Source organism: Lepidochelys olivacea, assembly GCF_965140295.1.
Source record: "Lepidochelys olivacea isolate rLepOli2 genome assembly, chromosome: 2".
NCBI classification, from domain to species: Eukaryota; Metazoa; Chordata; order Testudines; family Cheloniidae; genus Lepidochelys; species Lepidochelys olivacea.
In genome coordinates this window covers 263,829,023-263,852,950 of record NC_140412.1, presented here as the reverse complement: position 1 = coordinate 263,852,950, position 23,928 = coordinate 263,829,023, and the positions used below count along the sequence as shown (strand labels likewise).

At 46.1% G+C, this 23,928-nt stretch overlaps 1 protein-coding gene across 1 annotated transcript in view; it reads right to left on the bottom strand.

Annotated features, from left to right (window-relative positions):
• WNT9A (Wnt family member 9A) overlaps positions 1 to 23,928 on the bottom strand; it is a 68,421-nt gene that overhangs the window by 16,600 nt on the left and 27,893 nt on the right. Inside the window, exon 2 of the mRNA XM_084621044.1 lies at positions 5,551 to 5,810. Coding sequence (XP_084477170.1) covers positions 5,551 to 5,810 — 260 coding nt within the window. The remainder of the gene's footprint in view (positions 1 to 5,550; positions 5,811 to 23,928) is intronic.

Below are 23,928 nucleotides of genomic sequence, written 5' to 3'. Positions count from 1 at the left end.
TGCGAGTGCTATTGTAATGCACACATCTCCTGGGCGTGGTGCTCTGTCCCATCTAGTGGAACTGAGACCACTTAGCCAAGGCTGTCAGTCTCTAAGAGGTCCCAGATTCGATCCCACCTGCTGACGGCCAGGGTCTACACTATAAAGTACAGAAATGAGAATTTGCAACCATGTTGTAACCCTTCTGCCAGGTGGAGCCAGCGGCAGCCAGAGCTGGGGTTCCTTTCCATCGATCCAACACAGAACCGGCTCAAGTTCCCACCTAGTAACCTGGGAAAATTACATACCACCCCTGAAGAAAAGGAGGACTTGTGGCACCTTAGAGACTAACCAATTTATTTGGGCATAAGCTTTCGTGAGCTACAGCTCACTTCATCGGATGCAACCGATGAAGTGAGCTGTAGCTCACAAAAGCTTATGCCCAAATAAATTGGTTAGTCTTTAAGGTGCCACAAGTCCTCCTTTTCTTTCTGCAAATACAGACTAACACGGCTGTTAGTCTGAAATATACCACCCCGGGCGCCTCTGAGAGGCAATACTTCCCCTCTTGCAAGCACACAGTCTGAGTGTAGACAAGAAACTTAATAAAAGGAGGGAAGTAACTTGGCATTAATTTGGGAAACCACCACAAACAGGGTTCATAAACACAAACCATGAGAAAAAGACCAACTCCCAAGTAGGTTGGGCAGTGCCCTTTTCCCCTCAGGTTCTTAAGTCCAGCAACCCAAAAGTCCCTTTTACATGCTTGAGCCTTTTCTGCACCTCACTCACAGTTGCTGCTCTTGGTCAGTGCAGACCCAGAGTTCAGAGGTGCATCTGCAGAGTTCACCTCCCACCCTGGGTGTTAGTGTGGATGTGGGGGGACCTCTGCACATCAGTCTCAGTGATTTGCAGCTCTTTTGCATGCTGGGCAGAAACATTGCCTCATCAAGTGATTTCAGCTCTGATTTGTTTTAATTGCTCAAAAGAGACTCCTAATGAACCCTATTTAGCTCTATTCCTTTTAGGAGAAAAGCAGGTTAAGCCAGTCTAGAGAGGACCCCTTGGGAAGGGGGGGGGCGTGCGACGCAGGGCAGTGCAGCCTCCTGACCAGGACACCACAACTCCTGTTCCCACCCCCTTTTACTTTCACAGGGCTCTGACATTCAAGCCCCTGCTTAACAAGGTTTTTTCGATGGAGGGTGCCCCCCTTCATTTGGGACAGGTTAAGCACAGTCCTGCTTTCCTGTATTCCTACAATAAATTACAACATTGCTGGGGTGCTGAAATATGGTTACCATTCAGTACGAAGGTCATTTGTACCCAACACCAGCCAAAGTTGATCCTTTGACACAGCTGTAAATGATGAATATGGAAAAAGAGCAGGAGCAAACTGTGGGTGTGTTTATGTAAATACAGTCTCTTCTCCTCCCAGCTAGCTGTCAAGGAAGCATTCCTTCAGACCCTGCTTACAATATAAAGCATGATATTGGAACAGGAGATCAAAAATACACTATGTGGCTAGAGATCCTGAAGGAAACGCCATCAGCCATCAATGTGAAACAGCCAGCAACAGATGTGCTAGAAAAAGGCAACAGGCATTTTTGCATCTGGGTTCTTGGCCTTGTCAATACAATGCTACCCTGGATACACAGGGAGCGCAACAGGCCCCAGATAAAATAGCCCAGGCTCTGTGCACTGCAGGGGGCGTATCAAAACACAGCCTGAAAATTAATTTGGTGAGAAGGGATCATTTGGCTGGCATGCTGCCACGGCACTGCTTAGTGGCAAAACTTCAATGTAAGCTTGCTCCTCTTAGGTTGATTTCACAACCAGCCCATAAAGGTATAAAAGCTTGTTCTCCACTTCTCCCTCCTCCATCCTTTGAGGCTTAGATTCCCAATGCCCACCGGCCTGCGTATCATCTCTCTCCGGCAGCTCAGCCAGTTCAGTCAAGTTCATGTGACATTTGGCTCTGGCCAGAATTAGAGCCATCTCTGCAGTGCACTATTTGATTGCACCAAGATATTTTGTAACAAGATAATAGACTCTAAATCAATGCAGGCATTCTAACCTCAAGTGTCTGGAGAGCCTGCCATCTACGGTGATCCAGTTTCAGCCATTTCCAGATCACTTGCAAGTCTCCAAAAACGGCATCCAAAGAGGATAATACATACAGTTAAAGGGATTTTTTTTAAAAAAATCGTTAAAAAGGAGCACTTATCTGGAAGTTACAACCCAGTGATCAGGCACTTTTGGTGACCAAATGCAAGATACAGAGAAGACAGGCAAGTTTCTCTCCTCCTTCAAAAGGTGCAGTAGCTCAAAGAAAGTTGGGGGGCGGCTATCTCCATGCTGGCACATTTGAGTAACTGCAGATTACTAGATAACACCTTCCCCTTTGCCCCAGGGTAATGGCTCTTGCAGTGCCGAGACAGGAACCAAGAACTCCCCTTGTAGAGAAGTGAAAGATTCCAAGGGCAGCATATTATGCTACCGGCACAATATCGGCAGGATTTACAGCCTCTGGAGGGCAGAGAATGCCAAAGAAATAAAACATGGAACAACGAGGCAGCAGGCAGACTACTGGAACCTGCAGGGCTGTCATTTGTTATGACAAGCCATGTTTTTAGGCAGCTAAAATTCGAGCACCTTTAATGTGGTAATGGCTGTCCATCAAGCCAGCTCTCAGCTGGAAGGAACAGACTGTGGCCTCCAGGTGTCAGTATAAGAAAGAGCCTGTACTCTGTAAGCTCCATTAACCAGGGGTAGTTCTGGCAAGCGGAGATATTTTTAAACGTCTTATAGCTCAGGTTCAGAGTCTAGGGTTTCATAGGACTTCCCTTGTTCCACACAGTCAAGGACAGGCCATCCGTTTAGACCCAACACGTCAAGTGATTAAATTTTGTACTACCTGAAGATAGGTGCAGAGAGGAAGGAGTGTCTCATGGTCAGAGCAGAGGCAGTACTGTGCCGTGCATACGTGAATGACACATGTTGTATGCCCCATGACCAGCCAGACCCACAGAACGATTCCATCTACTCCCTGAACAAAATGACAGCCTCTGCACAGAGAGACTTCACATGCACTGTACGTGCAAGGCCATTTTGCAAGCAAGTGTACAGTTGCATGCCTGACTCAAAATGTCACAGCATGCCACCGAGCAAGTGTTTGTGTCAGGACACCTGGGTTCCATTCCCAGCTCTCACTGATGGGATGACTTTCCCTTTATGTCTCTTGGGTCTCAGTCTGGAAGAGGGGTATAGCATTACTCGGCCATCTCAAAGGGGATGGAGAGAGAGTCTAAAGTTAGTTTTTGCCTTTCCAGAGCCCCCCCCTTTCAACCAGGGAATCTCTAAGCACTTTGCCAAAACACCATCTTATTTTCCATTAGGGAAAACAGGAAGTGGGTTTTTGCCTCTTCCAACTAGCTTCATTTGTATGCAGTATTAGTGAGACTTAGTTCCCTCCCTTCACACAAGGTTATGTGACTTACAAGACTCGCCACCAATATTCACTGCCCTCTTCTGCTCTCCAGAGCGGCTCACAGAGACAGTGTAAATTAACCATCCATATTGTCCTTGACCTGGAGCCATTCCAGGCCAGGACAAGTAGGGCTGAATGAAATGAAGCTTTTGCAACGTTTACTTTGCACTAGGACCTGGCAAAAGCTGACTCAGCATATCCTCTATGCCCCTTCATTTGTGCTTTGTTTCCCTTTCACAAAATAAAGCAGCTGGGCACATCCTGCTTTATGCCTTCATTTTAAGGAGGAGAAGATTCAAAGCATTTTGGTCTGAAAGTGGTGTACTCTTTAGGCACCACTCTGTTTCATGGTTTATTAAAAGCGTTTTTTACCTTAAAAGAAAAGTCTGGGGGGTGGATTGGGGCAAATTCTACCCTCTGTTAAAACTCTTGCATTTAGAGACAGAACAGAGGGCAGATAATTTGGCCTATTGAGTCCATCTGTGAAACTCCACTGAAGTCAATTGGTAGCTGGCGTGTATGTGAGTATACTACTGGATCCATTGTTACCACACCCCACTTTGGGGGTCCACTGTGTTCTAGAGAACAGTGCTCTCAACCTTTCTAGACTGCTGTAACTGTCTGATTTGTCTTAAATACCCACAAGTTTCACCTCACTTCAAAACTACTTGATCACAAAAGCAGGCATAAAATTACAAAAGTGTCCCAGCAAATTACTACTGAAAAATTGCTAACTTTCTCATTTTTACCATATGAGAAATTGGAATGTAATTACTGTACTTACATTTCAAGGTATGGCATAGAGAACAGTATGAACAAGTCATTGTCTGTACAAAATTTGTTTGTACTGACTTTGCTAGTACTTTTTATTGGCCTAGTTTTACAACAGGCTACATATCTAGAGGAGGAGTTGTACCCCTGGTGGCTTGAAAAGGTCTTCTAGAGATCTAGATGTAGAATCATAGAATATCAGGGTTGGAAGGGACCTCAGGAGGTCATCTAGTCCAACCCCCTGCTCAAAGCAGGGCCAATCCCCAACTAAATCATCCCAGCCAGGGCTGTCTCAAGCTGGACCTTAAAAACTTTTAAGGAAGAAGGAGATTCCACCACCTCCCTAGGTAACGCATTCCAGTGTTTCTCCACCCTCCTGGTGAAAAAGCTTTTCCTAATAGATAACCTAAATCTCCTCCACTGCAACTTGAGACCATTACTCCTCGTTCTGTCATCTACCACTGAGAACAGTCTAGATCCATCCTCTTTGGAACCTCCTTTCAGGTAGTTGAAAGCAGCTATCAAATCCTCCCTTATTCTTCTCTTCCACAGACTAAACAATCCCAGTTCCCTCAGCTTCTCCTCATAAGTCATGCGTTCCAGTCCCCTAATCATTTTTGTTGCCCTTTGCTGGATGTCTTCCAATTTTTCCACATCCTTGTACTGTGTCCAGTTTTGGGCCCCACACTACTCCAGATGAGGTCTCACCAATGTTGAATAGAGGGGAATGATCACGTCTCTCGATCTGCTGGCAATGCCCCTACTTATATATCCCAAAATGCTATTGGCCTTCTTGGCAACAAGGGCACACTGTCGACTCATATCCAGCTTCTTGCCCACTGTCACCCCTAGGTCCTTTTCTGCAGAACTGCTGCTTAGCCACTCGGTCCCTAGTCTGTAGCGGGGGATGGGATTCTTCTCTCCTAAGTGCAGGACTCTGCACTTGTCCTTGTTGAATCTCAGATTTCTTTTGGTCCAATCCTCTAATTTGTCTAGGGCCCTCTGTATCCTATTCCTACCCTCCAGCAGATCTACCACTCCTCCCAGTTTAGCGTCATCTGCAAACTTGCTGAGGGTGCAATCCACACCATCCTCCAGATCATTTATGAAGATATTGAACAAAACCGGCCCCAGGACTGACCCTTGGGGCACTCCACTTGATACCGGCTGCCAACTAGACATGGAGCCATTGATCACTAGCCGTTGAGCCTGACAATCTAGACAGTCTTTCTATCCACCTTATGTACCCTGGTTGAGAACTACTGCTCTAGAAGGCTGAGCAAATCCCCCACTGGTCCCCCCCCCCCACTTACCTCTCTTCAGCAGACTGGCTCTGTAGCGCCCCTCAAGGGTGCAGTTCCACCGTTCGAAGCGGAACTGGTACTGGCATTCCAGGGCGCTCATGCTGATGGCCTCCACGAGGGTCTCGGCCACCCCTGGATCCCGCCTGCACATCCTGCGCTGCTTCTTCTCCAGCTTCAGGCGGTCGCACACTTTGTAATGGGCCTTGACGGCAGCTTCCTCCATTTCTGAAGTCAGAGGGAGGATGGTCAGAGGTTCATTCCCAGTCAGCCTGTGAAGAGACCGGGGCACAAGGTTGGGGAGTGACAAAAGAGAATGGACTAGTCAGAAAAACAGCTACCATGCTCAAAGTACATTCTAGCATCTCCAGTTGGTGCCAGCCACTGGCTGGAGACCCTGCCTCACGGAGTTGGGGGTGAAAAGGAGAGAGACACACAGCACATGTACTGCATTATGGCTCTGCAGTCATTGGGTTCTATGCAATGACCCCCCCTGCTCTCATAACTCACCCACCTTCAGGCCTCGGTTCAGGTTATGCCACCAAGAGGCTTTAGTTTTCAAGTTTGTTCCTCTAAGTTAAGTGATTTGGGAGCTTGGGGGGGTGGGGGGGAAATAGGTGTCCCATCCCCTTCAAGCACAAGGTCCTTGACTTGTACAATGTGCAACAAAAGAAGCTAGCATACTGTTCCTGGTGTCGAGTGACTGGCTGCTGGACGCTGACCAGGCTGGCAGCGGCCCCAGGGAGTAAAGAAGCTGCAGGAACATCTGCTGGAAGCATGAGCAGTTTGTTGGTTTTTCTAACAGTAGCCAGCTCTCCTGGCTCTGCCCTCTTCCGGCCAGGTGCCAGTGTAGTCAGTCAATGGGAATCACTATACAGGGTTTTGAGGGACCTGAAGATGCATTTCCCCCCAGCCAAAAAGGAAGAATTGCTAAAGCCAGAATTAAAAAGCTTACTGGAACGTTTCAGCCCTGGACAGACACACACAGAGCAAGTGCGGGGCTGGGCGTTCACCTTCACTGAAGCATACTCTGTTGGTTTCAGAACTTGCAGACCCCTAACAGGGCCCAATATGGGGGGAGGGCAGCAAAGACAGGGCAGGAAGAAGGGGAGGGGGAAATGGACAACTTTGAGTTAAAAATAAGGTTCTAGAACCTTAAAAAGTTATCCTTTTGTTTTAATATTTAGGAGGAATTTCATGTTAAACATAGGGATTCTCCCTACCAAGCAGGCAATCAATCCCCAGCCAATAGCTGGAATGCCAAGATATTTCTTTACAAACAAATTTGTATTCCAAGTCCTGATCTGAGCCCCCACACCCAGCTGAGTTGACTGAAACATTAAAAGCCACTTCATAGAAGTCCATGTTGTTCTGTGGGATTAAAAAAAAAAAGGGACCCATTGTTTCTCCAAAATTGTTTTGCTGATTTTGTTTAAGGTTCTCCCCCACCTCTTGGCCACTTTTGAAGTATTTGTTTGTTTGTTTTTTAAATGACTGAAGGAAAAGGGGACAAAAAGAAATAAGGGGGAGGCACTGATAAGTGAAAAAAAAAAATCAAAGAGTGAACAACTGAGTGAAAGTATTCCAAAAAACTAGCCATTTTCCCCAAAGACTTTTCAAAAAAGGTAATTTTTAAACCTCTTTGTAAATGGGATGTGGATACAACACATGCTCCGGGCCCTTTACTTACTAAGGAAAAGGGGCATCCAACCTCACTGAGGCAGGGCTACTTGACATGAACACGCAATATTTATGTGCTGCAGCAAATTCGGTGGGCCATTCACCATGTGTACCCATCAGCACAATTGCCTGAACGGTTTGTTCCTTGACATTTCTACAGCTAACTTAGGAGGCACATGCAAATCTAAGAAAAGAAAAATATGGGGGGGGAGGGCATATTTTGTAAATCAAGTCAGCCTCCAGTGACTCATCTACTTGATCTGGGACCACTCACTGCAATATTCCAGAAGATGTACACCACCAGGATTGTGCAGCAGTCGGATACGACAGATGAGGGGGACATACATCTACATGGACAATATGGCTAAGATTTTATAAAGTGACTGATGATTTTTGGTGCCTCAGTTTTCCAGTGCCCAAAAGGACTCCTTAAAGGGAGCAGATTTTCAGAGGGCAGGTGCTCAGCATCTTCTGAAAATAAGGCCCATTCAAGGTGCCTAGTTGAAAGGGGGGGGGGGGGTGGAAAAAACACACACACACCCGGCTCCTGAAATTAGTCACTAATCAAAAAGCTCAGGCTTTAAAGACAGTACAGAGATAGCAACACTCCAAAACCCTCAGTCAGTTCAGGCCTTTAGCAGTTGCTTGGGATTAGTGTTTGGAAAGCCAGAGAAATGGTAAAATATCAAAGCATTAAATGGATCAGTGGTAACCTGAATGTTTTAAGTGCTCTGTGCAAAGAGTCTTTGCAGGATGCTTCCAGGATTGACCATGGGGGCTTGTGGTTGATAGCCAAGGTGATAGGACAACTCTAGTTTGTAGGTTTCCACCCTTGCCACCGGTTCCTGCTCACCCCCTTAATAAAATTTTACAGAAAGGTGCCTGAATGACATCTCCAAAGATGGAACTTGACTACCATGAAAGTCTAACAGCTCATTAGCTCAGAGTCCTGACTAGTGAGTAGGGGGAAAAAAAAAAAAAAAAAAAAAAATCATTCAAGTCCACTCTTTGGATTTCAGCCTGCTTGCCGGCCCTTCTCTTTGCTCAGCAGCCTAGGGTTTGGCATCACTTCCTCCATATCCTTCAGAAGTAACTTCGGACCTTAAAAGCTGGTCTACACTCCAGGGGCTATTGCAGCACTGTAGCTAGAACCCTGCGGCATACTCCAGTTCTGGAAAAAAGCATGTAACTCCACCTTCTTAAGCAATGGTAGCTAGGTCAAGGGAAGCTAGGTCTACATCTGGGGTTAGCTGGGCAGAGCCACAGGGTTCTGGGGGTATAGATTTTTCTCCACATTCTTGAGTGCCATAGCTACGCTGACTTAAAATGTAAGTGATGACCACGCCGAAGCTTCAGAAAAAAAACCTCCTGTTTTGCTCAGTTCAGTGAGAAAAGACCCATCCAACGAGCATGATAATGGACACTTATCACCCAACCCAGCTTCATGGCTTTTTTGTTGAGGTCTGCTTGAGGCCAAAGCAAGAGAACAAGTTATAAAAAGGGGTCTCGTGACCAAAGCAAGTTTACAGGGTCAGTAGCAGTTGCTGCTACTTGACCAAAGGCCTGTCGTCCCATTCAGAAAAACCAAACCAAGAAATGAGGCGGCGGGGGGAGGAAAAAAAAAAAAAACAAACAGTAAAATGAAGTGTGCGCCTCTCCTAGCTGTTACACAGAGCCCATCTTCCAGGCGAAGGACTCCTGGGGAACAAACGATGCAGAGTAATATGCATCTGTGGCATGAAATCTATGCCCATTCCAGCAGGGGGTGCCACCCTAGCAGTATCAGGACTTTACTGTGACCGTTCCAAGGGCTGAGGTGGCATTTTCAAAAGAGTGCCACCAACACCCCCCCCCCCGCGCCAGGGAATGTCAGTGCCGGTGCCTGAAATGCTAGCTTAGGGCTGCCACGGCAAGGAACCCTTATAATCCATCTAGTCCTTTTACGCAACCTAGGCTGAGTGAGGTCTTGTGAGGCCATGGTGTCCAAGTCAGATGCCCTCTGGGCTCTGCACAGAGGCTGAGCTGTTCCTGCCCAGGAGTCCGGGGCTCTGTCGGGGTGAAGGAAGTTCATGTATGCTCCCCCTGTGGGAAAAAAATCCTCAGCTTTGGTGATTAAACTGCCACCTAGGAGGCTACATGCAATGGTGTTATTTTGACTTGAGGGGGAAAATGCCCTTCCATTAAGTCCTGGACTGAGCCCAACTGCTTGTTTATCAATCAGGTGGCTCTAAGAAAAATTACTTTTGGTCCTTAAGAGGGAGAGTGGGCTAGTGGGTCAGGCACTGGACTGGATGTCAGAGACCTGGGTTCTATTCCCCACTGCCTGCTGTGACACTGAGCAAGACACTTCACCCTACTGTGCCCCATCCCACCCTTTGCCGGTCTTGTAGTCTTTTTAGACAAGACTCTTACTATGCATCTCTCCCCCCAGCACCTGGCACAATGGGGCCCTGATCTTGGATGTGACCTCTGGACACTACAGATAATTTCAGCGAAAAGTCTAGGATGCATTTGACGGTAGAGGTGTTCCCGGAACAATCCCAGCTCCCCCCCAGGAGGTGGTTGTTAGTGGGAACAGTTTCTAATAGTGACTGTGGATTTATATTAGTCATGTTTCACCATTCAGTCTGCATCTTACTGCAAAATGCAGTGCTTAGTTGGGAATCATTAAAGTTAGTCTCATCTCTTTTTAAAGAGACACTGGCATTATATCTGCTTTCAATATTGCAATAAACTGTTGGCAAGTGGTACTACCCTGGATGCTCAGTTGTGCCCAGCCCTACAATGCTAAAAGGTTTCCCCTCTAATATCAAATTGCAGTGATCCATGCTCTAATATTCAGAGAGAGAGCGCGCAAGCATGCGCACAGGGCTGGATCTTGAAACTTCCAGCTTACCATAGCGTGCCTCACACAGACAGTGGCAAAGTCCCTAGACAGCTATGTATTTGTGGCAATATGGATTTGCCTGAACTTCTAGATAGATGCTACTCCCCAATGAGCCCTGGTTTTAGACAGGCTCTAAGCTAAAGCTTTAGTTCTCTGCCTAGCAAGAGGATTTGTTGGTGATCAGTCCAAGCGGGACGAGAGAGGCAGAAGCCAGTGAGTGCACTCCCAGTTTGACATAAATCGAGAGTTGCCTGAGCCAAGCAGAGCCACATCACTGCAAGAAAACTGCTTGGCTATATCTGCCTGGAATGCCAGGCCTGGTGAAATCCAGCAGTCCACTCTCCGCTTCCACAGGATTTCTGCATGGTAAATCTGCACGACACCCCCCCTCCCCCAGTGGATATCTTTCCTTTTTACTTGACTACTTTGCCGGCAGTTCTACTGCCTATGCCAACCCCTCTTCCTTCTGACCTTCTCCTTTCTCCCAAAAAGGCTTTGAGAGGCAACTCTGTTGTATCCAGTATGAATGTATGTCACAGCCCAATGACTCTGCAGAGCACACAACATAGCCCAGTGACTCAAGTGAAGGAAGCCAGACACTAGTTCAGACTGGACCATGTGGAACAGATCTGATGTCTTTTCCTTTCAGCTTTCCAGCAATTCCAGATTGGGATTTTCCCCTCCTCCCAATAACTTTCCTAACTTGGGCCCACATCATACCCCCTTCTACAAAGTAGAAACACTACTTAGTTTAATGGGTCCAATTTCTCTCTGGGACAATTACATGGACTTCAATGGAGATTAATCTGGACATCTGTTTGATGCCCGGCCTAGTCTTTGAAGGCCAGTAATTCATGAAGCATTCACCACAGTTGTTTTCACTAGTCCAGTGCTTACAGAAAATACTACACCAGTGAATTGTAACTAGCTATTTAGTTGTCTGTAAGAGGAATACAGCATATAGCTCTGTTGTAGACATGAGAGGTAAACTGAAGAGATTTTTGATTTTACCAATACAAGTCATGGGGAACCTCCCTTAAGTTATTTCAGGTTTCCCGAAGTAGCCATCCAGCTAGTATGTTCAATAGATTCCAACTTACAGAACAGGAGATGCTTATACCAGACTTTCAATGCGCAATCCAAATTGATCCAAAAAGCCATCAAGAAGTCCATCACCATAAAAAAAAAGTAGCAAACTTCCACCATTCTCTGAACTTCAGCACAAAACTGAAATCCCCCCCACACACACTTTGGCTACCACAAAAAAACCCCACCCACCACTTACCCCCATGCCACAATAAGATTCCCTCCAAACCTCAGCCCAGATTTGTTGGCCTTCTGGGTGTCTCAGTGCAAGTCAAGCACCTTGCCCCTCAAGAACATCCTGTCAGCAGCTCCCTCCGTTATAAATTAAGGGAGAGCTAGGTGGAAAGCCCCTATTGATTTCTCCCTGTGTCACACCACCACAGAAGGGGGCATTGCAGGTAGACAGATCCCACACCACTTTGGTTTGGGCCTCTGAAACACCTAACACAATCTCCTCTATCTGGAAACTAACAGGCATAGAATCAGGGTTGGAAGGGACCCCAGAAGGTCATCTAGTCCAATCCCCTGCTCAAAGCAGGACCAATTCCCAGTTAAATCATCCCAGCCAGGGCTTTGTCAAACCTGACCTTAAAAACCTCTAAGGAAGGAGATTCTACCACCTCCCTAGGTAACGCATTCCAGTGTTTCACCACCCTCTTAGTGAAAAAGTTTTTCCTAATATCCAATCTAAACCTCCCCCACTGCAACTTGAGACCATTACTCCTCATTCTGTCATCTGCTACCATTGAGAACAGTCTAGAGCCATCCTCTTTGGAACCCCCTTTCAGGTAGTTGAAAGCAGCTATCAAATCCCCCCTCATTCTTCTCTTCTGCAGGCTAAACAATCCCAGCTCCCTCAGCCTCCCCTCATAACTCGTGTTCCAGTCCCCTAATCATTTTTGTTGCCCTTCGCTGGACTCTCTCCAATTTATCCACATCCTTCTTGAAGTGTGGGGCCCAAAACTGGCCACACTACTCCAGATGAGGCCTCACCAATGTCGAATAGAGGGGAACGATCACGTCCCTCGATCTGCTCGCTATGCCCCTACTTATACATCCCAAAATGCCATTGGCCTTCTTGGCAACAAGGGCACACTGCTGACTCATATCCAGCTTCTCGTCCACAGTCACCCCTAGGTCCTTTTCCGCAGAACTGCTGCCTAGCCATTCGGTCCCTAGTCTGTAGCTGTGCATTGGGTTCTTCCGTCCTAAGTGCAGGACCCTGCACTTATCCTTATTGAACCTCATCAGATTTCTTTTGGCCCAATCCTCCAATTTGTCTAGGTCTTTCTGTATCCTATCCCTCCCCTCCAGCATATCTACCACTCCTCCCAGTTTAGTATCATCCGCAAATTTGCTGAGAGTGCAATCCACACCATCCTCCAGATCATTTATGAAGATATTGAACAAAACCGGCCCCAGGACCGACCCTTGGGGTACTCCACTTGATACCGGCTGCCAACTAGATATGGAGCCATTGATCACTACCCGTTGAGCCCGACAATCTAGCCAGCTTTCTACCCACCTTGTAGTGCATTCATCCAGCCCATACTTCCTTAACTTGCTGACAAGAATACTGTGGGAGACTGTGTCAAAAGCTTTGCTAAAGTCAAGAAACAATACATCCACTGCTTTCCCTTCATCCACAGAACCAGTAATCTCATCATAAAAGGCAATTAGATTAGGCAGGCATGACTTGCCCTTGGTGAATCCATGCTGGCTGTTCCTGATCACTTTCCTCTCATGCAAGTGCTTCAGGATTGATTCTTTGAGGACCTGCTCCATGATTTTTCCAGGGACTGAGGTGAGGCTGACTGGCCTGTAGTTCCCAGGATCCTCCTTCTTCCCTTTAAGGATTGGCACTACATTAGCCTTTTTCCAGTCATCCGGGACTTCCCCGGTTCGCCACGAGTTTTCAAAGATAATGGCCAATGGCGCTGCAATCACAGCTGCCAATTCCTTCAGCACTCTCGGATGCAACTCGTCCGGCCCCATGGACTTGTGCACGTCCAGCTTTTCTAAATAGTCCCTAACCACCTCTATCTCCACAGAGGGCTGGCCATCTCTTCCCCATTTTGTGATGCTCAGCGCAGCAGTCTGGGAGCTGACCTTGTTAGTGAAAACAGAGGCAAAAAAAGCATTGAGTACATTAGCTTTTTCCACATCCTCTGTCACTAGGTTGCCTCCCTCATTCAGTAAGGGGCCCACACATTCCTTGGCTTTCTTCTTGTTGCCAACATACCTGAAGAAACCCTTCTTGTTACTCTTGACATCTCTGGCTAGCTGCAGCTCCAGGTGCGATTTGGCCCTCCTGATATCATTCCTACATGCCCGAGCAATATTTTTATACTCTTCCCTGGTCATATGTCCAACCTTCCACTTCTTGTAAGCTTCTTTTTTATGTTTAAGATCCGCTAGGATTTCACCATTAAGCCAAGCTGGTCGCCTGCCATATTTACTATTCTTTTGACTCATTGGGATGGTTTGTCCCTGTAACCTCAACAGGGATTCCTTGAAATACAGCCAGCTCTCCTGGACTGCTTTCCCCTTCAAGTTAGTCCCCCAGGGGATCCTGGCCATCCGTTCCCTGAGGGAGTCGAAGTCTGCTTTCCTGAAGTCCAGGGTCCGTATCGTGCTGCTTACCTTTCTTCCCTGCGTCAGGATCCTGAACTCAACCAACTCATGGTCACTGCCTCCCAGATTCCCATCCACTTTTGCTTCCCCCACTAATTCTACCTGGTTTGTGAGCAGCAGGTCAAGAAAAGCGCCCCCCCCCAGTTGGCTCCTCTAGCACTTGCACCAGAAAATTGTCCCCTACGCTTTCCAAAAACTTCCTGTGCATCTACATGCACATCATGGAACATTCGTGTCATGTGCTAGCAATATACAGCATTTAACCAGTAAGATACTGAATTCAGAGTCAATTCAGGATAGATAAGTCTGAGCCAACTCCATCCTCAAGGTCAGTGGCCCCCCTCTGACATCGATGATCATCATCCCCTCTGGGGGCTGGTTTTTGCAACTTCATTTTCCCTTAGTTATCTTCCTCAGTGCTCTTTTGTTCAGAGGGTCCTCCTTCCTGCATTCTCTATGAGGGGCCCATAGGGCCGCATCCTTGCCCTCCTCTTCTTTTACTTCCCATCAGGTTATCCTTTTGGGTGCCCTCAGCCATCTTTACATTGAGGCCTGTCAAATCCACCTCTCCCCTGCTGGCCTGTCCACTTCCATATGATTCCCTCAGTCTTTGCCCTCTCCTGAAGTTCATGGCTGGCATATGATGGTGGGTTAATTTTGCCCCTGAAGTGTAGATGCTTCACAGCATGAGCTGATAATGCTGAACTTTTGCTTTGAACTTTGGGAATTCATGACTTGGCTTCAGTGAGATGGTGAAGACCAGTTGGAAGAGTTCTCATTACGGTGCATTCCTGTATAGGACCCGTAGTACCAAAATACATACAGCAAGGCTATTTTTGCCTCCTGCCAACCAGAAGTAAACATTTTAAGCTTCCATAGCCCTCAAAAGAGCTTTACAAATAATAAGTTAAGCCTGACAGCACTACTTTCAGGTAGGGCAGTACCACCCTTTTACAGAAGGGGAAGATACAAGCCCATGTATGCAGATACTCAACAGCAGAGCAAGGAACCAAACCCAGGTCAGCTAGTTCCAGTACTTGACCTTAATCACAAGGCTATGGGCTCATCCACTCGAGAGAAGCTCCAGTGGCATAGCTACAGCCCATAGCATAGACTGCTTACTACAACAAAAAGTGTTTTCCCATTGTTGTAGGAAAGCCACCTCCCCAAGCAACAGTAGCTAGGTGGATGGAAGCATTATTCCATTGACCTAGCTGTGTCTACACCAAGGGTTAGGTAGACTGATACCCAAACGCCACACCCCTCAGCAATGTGTTGATCTAAAGTCTAAGTGTAGACTAGGCCCCCAAGCCTTCTATTCCTCACAAGGCAGCTTGTTCTGGAAGCTTCCAGGGCTGCTTCCCCCATCCCCACCCCAAGTCTTTATTTTAACTAAGGCTGGGATTTTTGGTTGCAGAGCAGAGATTTACCAGCATGGAAATGTGAGAAATGTGCACATCTAGACTCCAGCTCAACTGGTCTTTTCAACATTCTCTTGCTTGTAGCATGGCTCATACCAGAAGGTTGACCAGTTCCCTGCCACATGTCAGCTTTGGAACCACTGCCGCATTCTTCAGTTTTTTGTTTTTCGATGATTACATTCACTCCCTTGTTTGGGAGCTTCTGGGTAGCTTGGCACCCCACGCTCCCAGTGACCTAATTCCCCTGGAACAACCCATTTTGTTTGTAAGCGAGTAGGGTTTTGCCCCCCCCGCCCTTCATCCTCTCAGGAATGAGACAACCATCAGCTAGATTTATGGAGGATTTTTACTCAACTTAAAACCTGCTGGTGAACTCTGGTGCCAGTGGAATGCGTGGGCCAGGGAGCTTTCACTCACAAATTTAAGACAGCATTAGCTTCACCCTCTGCAGTTTGTGCCAGGAGTTATATTCTCGCCTCAGTCTTTTCCCTCATCCGCATTGGTTGGCCAGCTCCATGGACAACCCCCTCTCCACCCTCCTGGAGAATTCTTAGCAACCCAGAACTGTTAATTATTCTAGTGATACTTTTTTTGGCTTAAGGTTATTCCTTCTGGCGTGGATCCCACTAGATCGCAGGCAAAGCGTAGCTGTGGAGTGTTGGTACAGGGAGGCATAAGAAGAAAGTAGTGGAAGGAGAAGCAATAGGCTGAGGGAGGGGGAGTTTAACCCCTTCAGTGCCCCACTGTTTGGGACAGAGGCTCCAGAATTAGCTGCAGCAGAAGCTAGGACATCTCCCACCCCCTACTTGGTTTGCTGAAAACAGCAGCTAAGAGACAGCTACAAGTTCGACAGTTCAAGTAATAGACATCCCCTCCTCCCACCTTTGAGTCAGCAAGAGAAGGCAAGGCTGATGTGAGGGTTGTGACCAGAGATCTTACTCACAAGAATGGGTAGTCATTACAGCAACAGCGTACAGCCATGGGCTATGTTATCTGTTGGCATAAGCCAGTGCTGCTCCATTGACAAACAGAATTACATCAATATAGTGCACTAGAGATTTTAGCCTAAGAGCTTTCCATGCTTAGTAGTTTCATGTGTAAAATAAAAGGCACTCAAAATTCCAATTCTCCAAAGTGGCTACAAAGGACACAGCAGGTACAAAGGACATGAGCAAGGGTATAAGGTCCTTTAGAGAGGCATCAAAATCCAACCCCCACCCTATCCAGGTCTGCACCCAGCATCTCTGGCCCATCTATAAATGAGTCGTCCCCACTTTAGTCACCTACCAAGGTGCTAGGTGTTGCCTATGGTTATTTTCACGTGGCCCTCCTGTTAATAAGCAATATTAGAGCACATCCAAAAGGGTTTTTGGTTATTAGGACCCTGCTGCTATTAGGACATAAGTTTATAGGGGAGTCACTTCTACTTGGATTACACAATCCACTGGATTTAGATACTAGAATGGTGACAGTTCTGCTCTTTCCAAAAGATCTCTATGCAGAAGAATAAATGGACACAAATCATAACATTCAAAAACCGGTAGGAGAACACTTCAAACTCTCTGGCCACTCAGTAAAAGATTTAAGGGTGGCAATTTTGCAACGGAAAAGCTTCAAAAACAGACTCCAAAGAGAAACTGCTGAGCTTTTGAATTAATATGCAAACTAGATACCATTAACTTGGGTTTGAATAGAGACTGGGAGTGGCTGGGTCATTACACATATTGAATATATTTCCCTAAGTATCCTCACACCTTCTTTTCAACTGTCTAAATGGGCCATCTTGATCACCACTATAAAAGTTTATTCTTACTATATGTTCCATCCAATGAAGTGAGCTGTAGCCCATGAAAGCTTCTGCTCAAATAAATTTGTCAGTCTCTAAGGTGCCACAAGTACTCCTGTTCTTTCTAGGAGTCAAGCTAGCCCTCAATTCTTCAGGACATGGGCATTTGTGGCACAGCTCCAATAATCCTTGCAGCATGCCATGTGTTAATGTCAGTCTCGTCTGTCCGCTCCAGTGCCAAAAAACACATCTGACTTTGTAATGAATCACTCATTTGTCTCCCTAACACCTCAGCCAGCCTTTTGTTAAGCCTCGCCTCCCAAATTTAAACAGCTCCGTGATGGACGTCATGCAAAGCACTGGCCTCTCCCTTTCCACGCTCCCCCAATCCTGCAGGTCCTAGAAATCCTGCTTTCGTTCAGACGCAGAGAGTTTTCTAGCCCTGGCTCAGCCAACAAAGATTTACAGAAGGAAGACTCCTTGTGGCAAAAGGCAACAGTTTCCCTAATGGCCCAGAGATATTAAGTAGCGTGTTTAGAGCACAATAGTTTAAATACGATAAGGGTTTAATGGAAGTCTCAAGCTTTGGCTCTCTATGCTTATTTGAGCCTTCCACAAAAGCAAAGTTAGATAGAAAGCTCCTATTTCTAACATAGTACCCCTGGTTTTGGGGGGGCCAGAAATACTTCTGGAACAGCCTCTCTCCTTGTATTCGGCACTTGTGTGCCACAGGTGGAGATAAGACTCAGCAGGGTTCACCCAAACATTTGGGAACCGTCAGAAGAGGCTTTAGCCTTGAGCTGTGCACAGCTGAGCAGAAGGTGCATGAGTTTCCATCCCAGCTCCTCCAAACAGTTCGCTGTGGACGGTAAAATGGGGATGGGTGATCAGATCATAGAGCATTTGGATGGTTGAGCAGTTTGACACATCATCTGCTCTATTTCGGGAGCAGTTTACAGCTCTGCAATTCCTCTGCCGCACAGCAGCGATAGCTATTTCACTCAGCCACTGGCTTTAGTGTCATATTATCCTGGAGGCAGGTTTAAAAACTGAACAGGTGAAAAAACAAAACCTATGGGGCACTGGAGAAACCAGGATGCATGAATGGGGATTATGCCTCTGGGATGGTATAGGCTTTTCTTACTGAACCCAAGAAGGGCAGTGGCTGGTTCTGTCCTTAGTAAGTTAGGAGAGGAGGCAATTAAGATACTCCTTCAAGGGAGACTGGGGTATTTACATGCTTTTGAAGCGAATCAGTGGAAGTGTTATTACTAACAATTTTCAGAGTAACAGCCGTGTTAGTCTGTATTTGCAAAAAGAAAATGAGTACTTGTGGCACCTTAGAGACTAACCAATTTAGTCGCTAAGGTGCCACAAGTATTCCTTTTCTTATTAATAACAATTGTAATTAACAAGTGATATGCACCCTACTGTTTCTGGGCAAGCACTGTGTAAGCAAAGCCCAGCTAGTCAATGGAGCTACAAATTTATACCAACTGAAGACCTGGCCCACTGCTCTAAGAGATTCCCTCGTTAGGTTAAGTATCTGTGCAGGAGGCAGAGCCTTCTTGGGACCAGTCCTGGATTGTGGAATGAACTCACTCAGGAACTAAGGACCACTGCAGCCCTCCCCACTTTTGGCTCCAAGCTCTAACAAAGAGTGTGGCATTACACTGAAAACCCTATCAAGGTACCACTTCAGTGCACACACCCCTCTCCCCATAGGAGGATAAGGAGAGAAAATATGAACTCTGATAGACTAGAGAGAAGGTGGGTGATGTGATCTCTTTTATTTGACAACTTCTATTAGTTAAAGACATGCTTCTGAGCTACACAGAGCTGAAGGGCTCCATCAAAAGCACGTCTTTCACCAACAGAAGTTGGTCCAATAAGGAAAAAAAATTCTCACCCACCTCGTCTATAGAGCATCCTGGGACCAACACAGCTACAGCCACACTGCAAACAATGCAATAAGATATTCACCACAGTCCTTAATCTGCTACTGGAAGGTGCTCACCTCCTCTGGTCATGAGGGTGATGTAATAACAGATATACAAATCCATTGGCAGCCTTCTGGAGAAGTAGCTGGGGAGTCAGTATGAGCCAGGGAGAAGAGCAATGGATAAGTGGCTCTTGAACTGCCCTGTGGTTTAACTTTTGGTGTTGATACCTTGTGGGAGGAAGGAGGAAAGCAAGTGCTTTGTGTTGCATGCAGTCTTCCTTCCAAGTGATGGATGTGGAGTTCAGCAGCTCCTCAGAGGGAATCCTAGCTACTGCTCCCAATCCTAAATAGCAGCAAAACGTAGGACAGTGACATCCTGCCTCCCCAAGAGTGTGATGGAACTGAACAGCTTAGAAAGAAGCACATTTGCAGCTTTAGCAAGGATCATCACCTGTGTAGAAGGGCAGTGATGTTCGTATAGATCTACTGATTGAGCTAGAGAAACATGGATTGCCATGATCCCATGAGTACACACAACTAGAGGGAGACCAAATTGGATCCAGACCTCAGCTTATGTTGAGTCTTGCGCAGCCAAAACAGATGGATGCAAGGCAACACCAAGACCCTGATTCAGCCAAGGTGCTTGAGTACATGCCCAGCTTCACGCATGCCAGTAGCTCCACTGACTTGACCGAGTTCCATGCCTAGAAGGCAAAGGGAGGTGAAAGTTTGCTGAGGCCCCTTGACCAAGTCCATGATAAGCCTTAGTAGAAAACAGGGGAGTCCTCCAGACCCCTGCCTGTCACCACAAGAAACCACTCCTGCCCTTCTTACCCGAGGAGAAAAGAGTGAAAGCAAGGAATGTGTCTGAAGTGTTGATATTTTCTGTGCAACCTTGGACATGTCACCTAGAGTAGGATTTTCAAGAGGTGGTGAGTGGTTGCAGCTGGGCTGGTCATGGACTTCAATGGGAGCTGCTGTGCATCATTCCTAGACACCACCACGTGTAAGATAGGGAAAACAGTCCCTTTCTTACCTTTGGTCTCAGAGACCTCTTTGGGGGCAGGGGCTGTGGCTTACTTGGCATGTTTGTACAAAGAGCCCCAGTTTCAATTGAGGCCTGAGAGTGGAATGAACAAATTGATGCTGATGAGTCTCTCCACGCTTAGCAGTTGCACAGTACTTTACACAGAGTGGTCAAAATAAAAAAGATCTATTCTCCAAAAGTCAGACTGGTGTATTAAGAGAAGCATTTCCTTCCTGTATTGATTATGTATCCAATATATTAAGTTAAACCTCCACCCCCAAAAACAGAATCAACCGAGTATTAAACATAGCAAATTCCAATCAGACTAGGGAAAAACTTTAAGATCTTAAGTGGACATTTTACACAATTAGCTTGCTACTGGTAAATTCCTTCAGTGGTGCCAATGGCAGATTTTCACCACCTAAAATAACCCAAAGCTGTTGATTCAGGAATGGTTGCCATCCCAAATTAGATCAACCCAAATACAGAGGCCACAAGGTGGTTTTGTTACATCAAGATTATGAATTGAATGGGCTGTGTGTCAACTGGAAGGGGTGAGACTGCAGATGAGAAAGCCCTATCACAATGTTACCCATGATCTACTCCAACACAGGATTGTTCCCTATAGTGGTCTGGAACCAGTTTACAATATGGTTCTTCTGCCACATATCTTACAGAGAGTTTCTACCCTAAAGAAACCAGCTTCCCCCTCCAAGAAAAAAAAAAGCCAGCAACCTGGATTGTGGGAGTCCATATTTCTCTCAGTCACTTTGCAAGACTCTGCCCCTGCAGTTGCCAGCCCCATAAATGCACCAAATTGGGTCCCTGCCATCACACCTCTATCTAGAGGTGCTCAGCAGGCCAAACTAGGCCTCTGGCTACATCCATGTTACCTCACTGCCTTAAAAGTCATGCCTTCCAGGACACCTGTGCAGACACATCTTGGGCCCACAGGTCACACTATTATCATTGATAGATCAAAAAAAAACCAAAAACACTTGGCACATATTGCCTATAGAATTTTGATTTAGAAATCCAGGAGACCCAGCAAACATGAAACCACACAACTCCATTTCTACAGAGACTTTTCAGAAACTGCCTTTTAAAATATATATGTGTCCAGTCCAATAGCTTTCTTGAGAAGTGCCCCATGTCCCACGAAGGACTTCTGTTTTTAGTTATAAGCCCTGGGGAAACAAACCTAGAACATTCTTAAAAACAGTACAGCTTTAGAACACTTCCCCCAGCCCCACTCACCCCCCATTTAGAAGGTGGGCCAAAAAGCTACTAGGATTTCAAGGAGTGGCCATGTCAAAGGAAGGAGAGGGATTTATACACCTGGTGTCAGATTCTGAACCTCAGTACAGGTGTGCAACTCCCAGTGAAGTCATTGGAGGTGTACACACTCTTACAAAAGGTTAGCATTTGGCCCATTGTCAACAAGCCAAGAGGAGACCTCCTGAGCTAGTTAATCCCATCTTCTGCATAAAATGAGAACTCTCGCCTCCTTCCTGAGCCTGACCAGGGTATCATTGCCCATAAGAGGTTTGTAGAGATTAACTGGGGACCATGGATATAAAAGCATGAACTTTGACTGCTCCAGCAAATGGTTCTACAGCTCAAGAGATGGTAGCAAACAAGCTTGTCACTCTACTGCCAGAGGGAGACAAGGAACTAAACTGGATTTGGGTGGGTTACAGTGGATGCCATTTCTCCAATACCCAGCTCTACAACAGATACTCTGTGCAGCTACAGTAGTCCAGTCAGCTACTGCCATCGGATATGGCATTTCACTGGTCTTCGGAACTGGTCGCTGCTGTGTGCTGTTGGACAGCTACCAACATTCCCCCTCCTTTCAGTTGTGTGGAAGGTAGAATTCCCCCACCCCTTCCCTAAACTAGTAAGGGACAAATGACAAGGAATCTGGGAAGGCTGGAGACAGTGGCAGGAATTCAGATTAAATTCTACCGTGCATCTAGGGACATAAATGTAAAAAAGAGGGAAAAACCTGGAAAGCTGTAATGCCAGTAAGTTAGAAGCCATAACAAATTGAAAGCAGTGAAACAATCCCCCTCCTAAAAACAAATCTATCCTCCTGCATGGACTAGGATGACAAGACCTGGAACATAACATTCAGTTCATCACCAGAACAAAACAAAACAAAAAAAAAAAGACAGACACTAGAGTATTCAGAGGAAAGAGGTCAAGGGGCTGGAGATCTGCAGGGAAGGCTTAACTATATGTACAGCTGGCTAACTGATGAGTTAGGAGGGTGTTGCTAGCATAATGGCAGAGCAAGCATGTAAATACAGATGGAGGGAGAAATTTAGAAACTGGACAAATTTTAGCTAAACAAAATCCAGGCGGAGGATACTGAGAGTTTATACAAAGGCCAAGGAAGTGGTGGAAGCTTCATTGTCTTAAGACAAACTGCTAGGAAATAGTGTACCTATTTACTTCAAGAAGTTGATGCTCCACAGTGAAGTTTCATTACAATGCTCTTTTAGCACCAAGAGCTTCTCCTCTGACTCTAAGACCGAAGGTGACTAGTGATGGATATATACTTTCCAGTCCAACTGGAGTTCAGTGAATCAGTGCCATCTTTGTTTCTCCTTTCTGAAGTAGTTCTTGGAATTGCTTGGGTCTTCCAAGGAAGATAACTCATCAGGTGCCTCTTACACAGAGGCTAAGAAGTCCTCCAACATTCTTTACCCTGCTCCCCAAGCTAGAGAGAGTTAAGCTGCAAGTCTTACCACCTCAAAGCACTGTATGTGTAACCCACCCTTGCAATCACAGATCAAGCACAGCAGCACCTCAACCAAGCACTTTGACCATTTGCTATCTGCCAGTGATGTTGGTTTTCCAGGGACCATCACAGCAGAAGCTTACTGCTATTGGATTACCATTCATGCATCTCCTGAATGAATGGCAAGTCTATACAAATCTATTCCCCCACCATCAGTTAATTTAAGCACAAAACAAAAAAGATAACCCCTTAGAATTGTGATTTCCCTCCCCACTACAATTTTTCAGGCGAAGGATATCCAAGTTTATTTAGTGTTGCCACCTTCAACAATGAATCAGCAATTCTGTTCTCACTTGCATGGAAGAGAAGTGGGAGCAACTTCACTGAACTAACATGGGTTTAATAAAGGAGAATCAGGACACCTAACTCTAGAGATGAAAGGAGCCATCTATTATAGCTTCTGAGTTAAGCAAGAACATTAGCCAAGTTGAAAGTTTCTTTAAGTTGGAGGGAAATTCCAACTAAATAAAGTGACTACATTTCCAGAGTATTTCAAAATGATAAAACTGGAGGGTACAGCTTAAAAATAAAGTTCAACCTGAAGTATGTGCAAATTATAGAAGAGCTACACCACAAAACCAGAAAAAGAAAAAAAAGTCTTGCATGTGGTTCAGCTGAGTTGTGTGTAAACACTCAGGGTTTCCTATAACACAATATCTAATGCAGAGGGTTATGTACAAAGCAAACTTCTACTCAGTGGCTAAGGCAGGGGCAGTCAATTTTTTCCTTCGAGTTCCAAATTTCTTTGTCAAGGAATAGTGAAGGTCCAGACTCCAGAGAAAAACCAATTCATAATAAATACAAATATTTTGGGGTCTGTTCAAAAGCATCTGGCAGTTGGGATTTGGCTCACTGTCTGCCTATTGACTACCCCAGTCAAAGGAGACACTATACCAGGAAACTTGCAATAGGGTATGGACACGACCATTTAGACATAAGATAAGCATTGGACTAAAGACCATGGTGAGGTCATCTTGCAGCCTGCAAATAAACTGCCTTGTGGACCATCAAGCTAGTTTGCTACTCCTACTGGGTAAAGGTCTTCTATGCTGGCCTGCACCAGATACTTCAGGGGGAAGGTGCCAGCACTTTTTGCCTTTATATGAAGCCTCAAGAGCAAC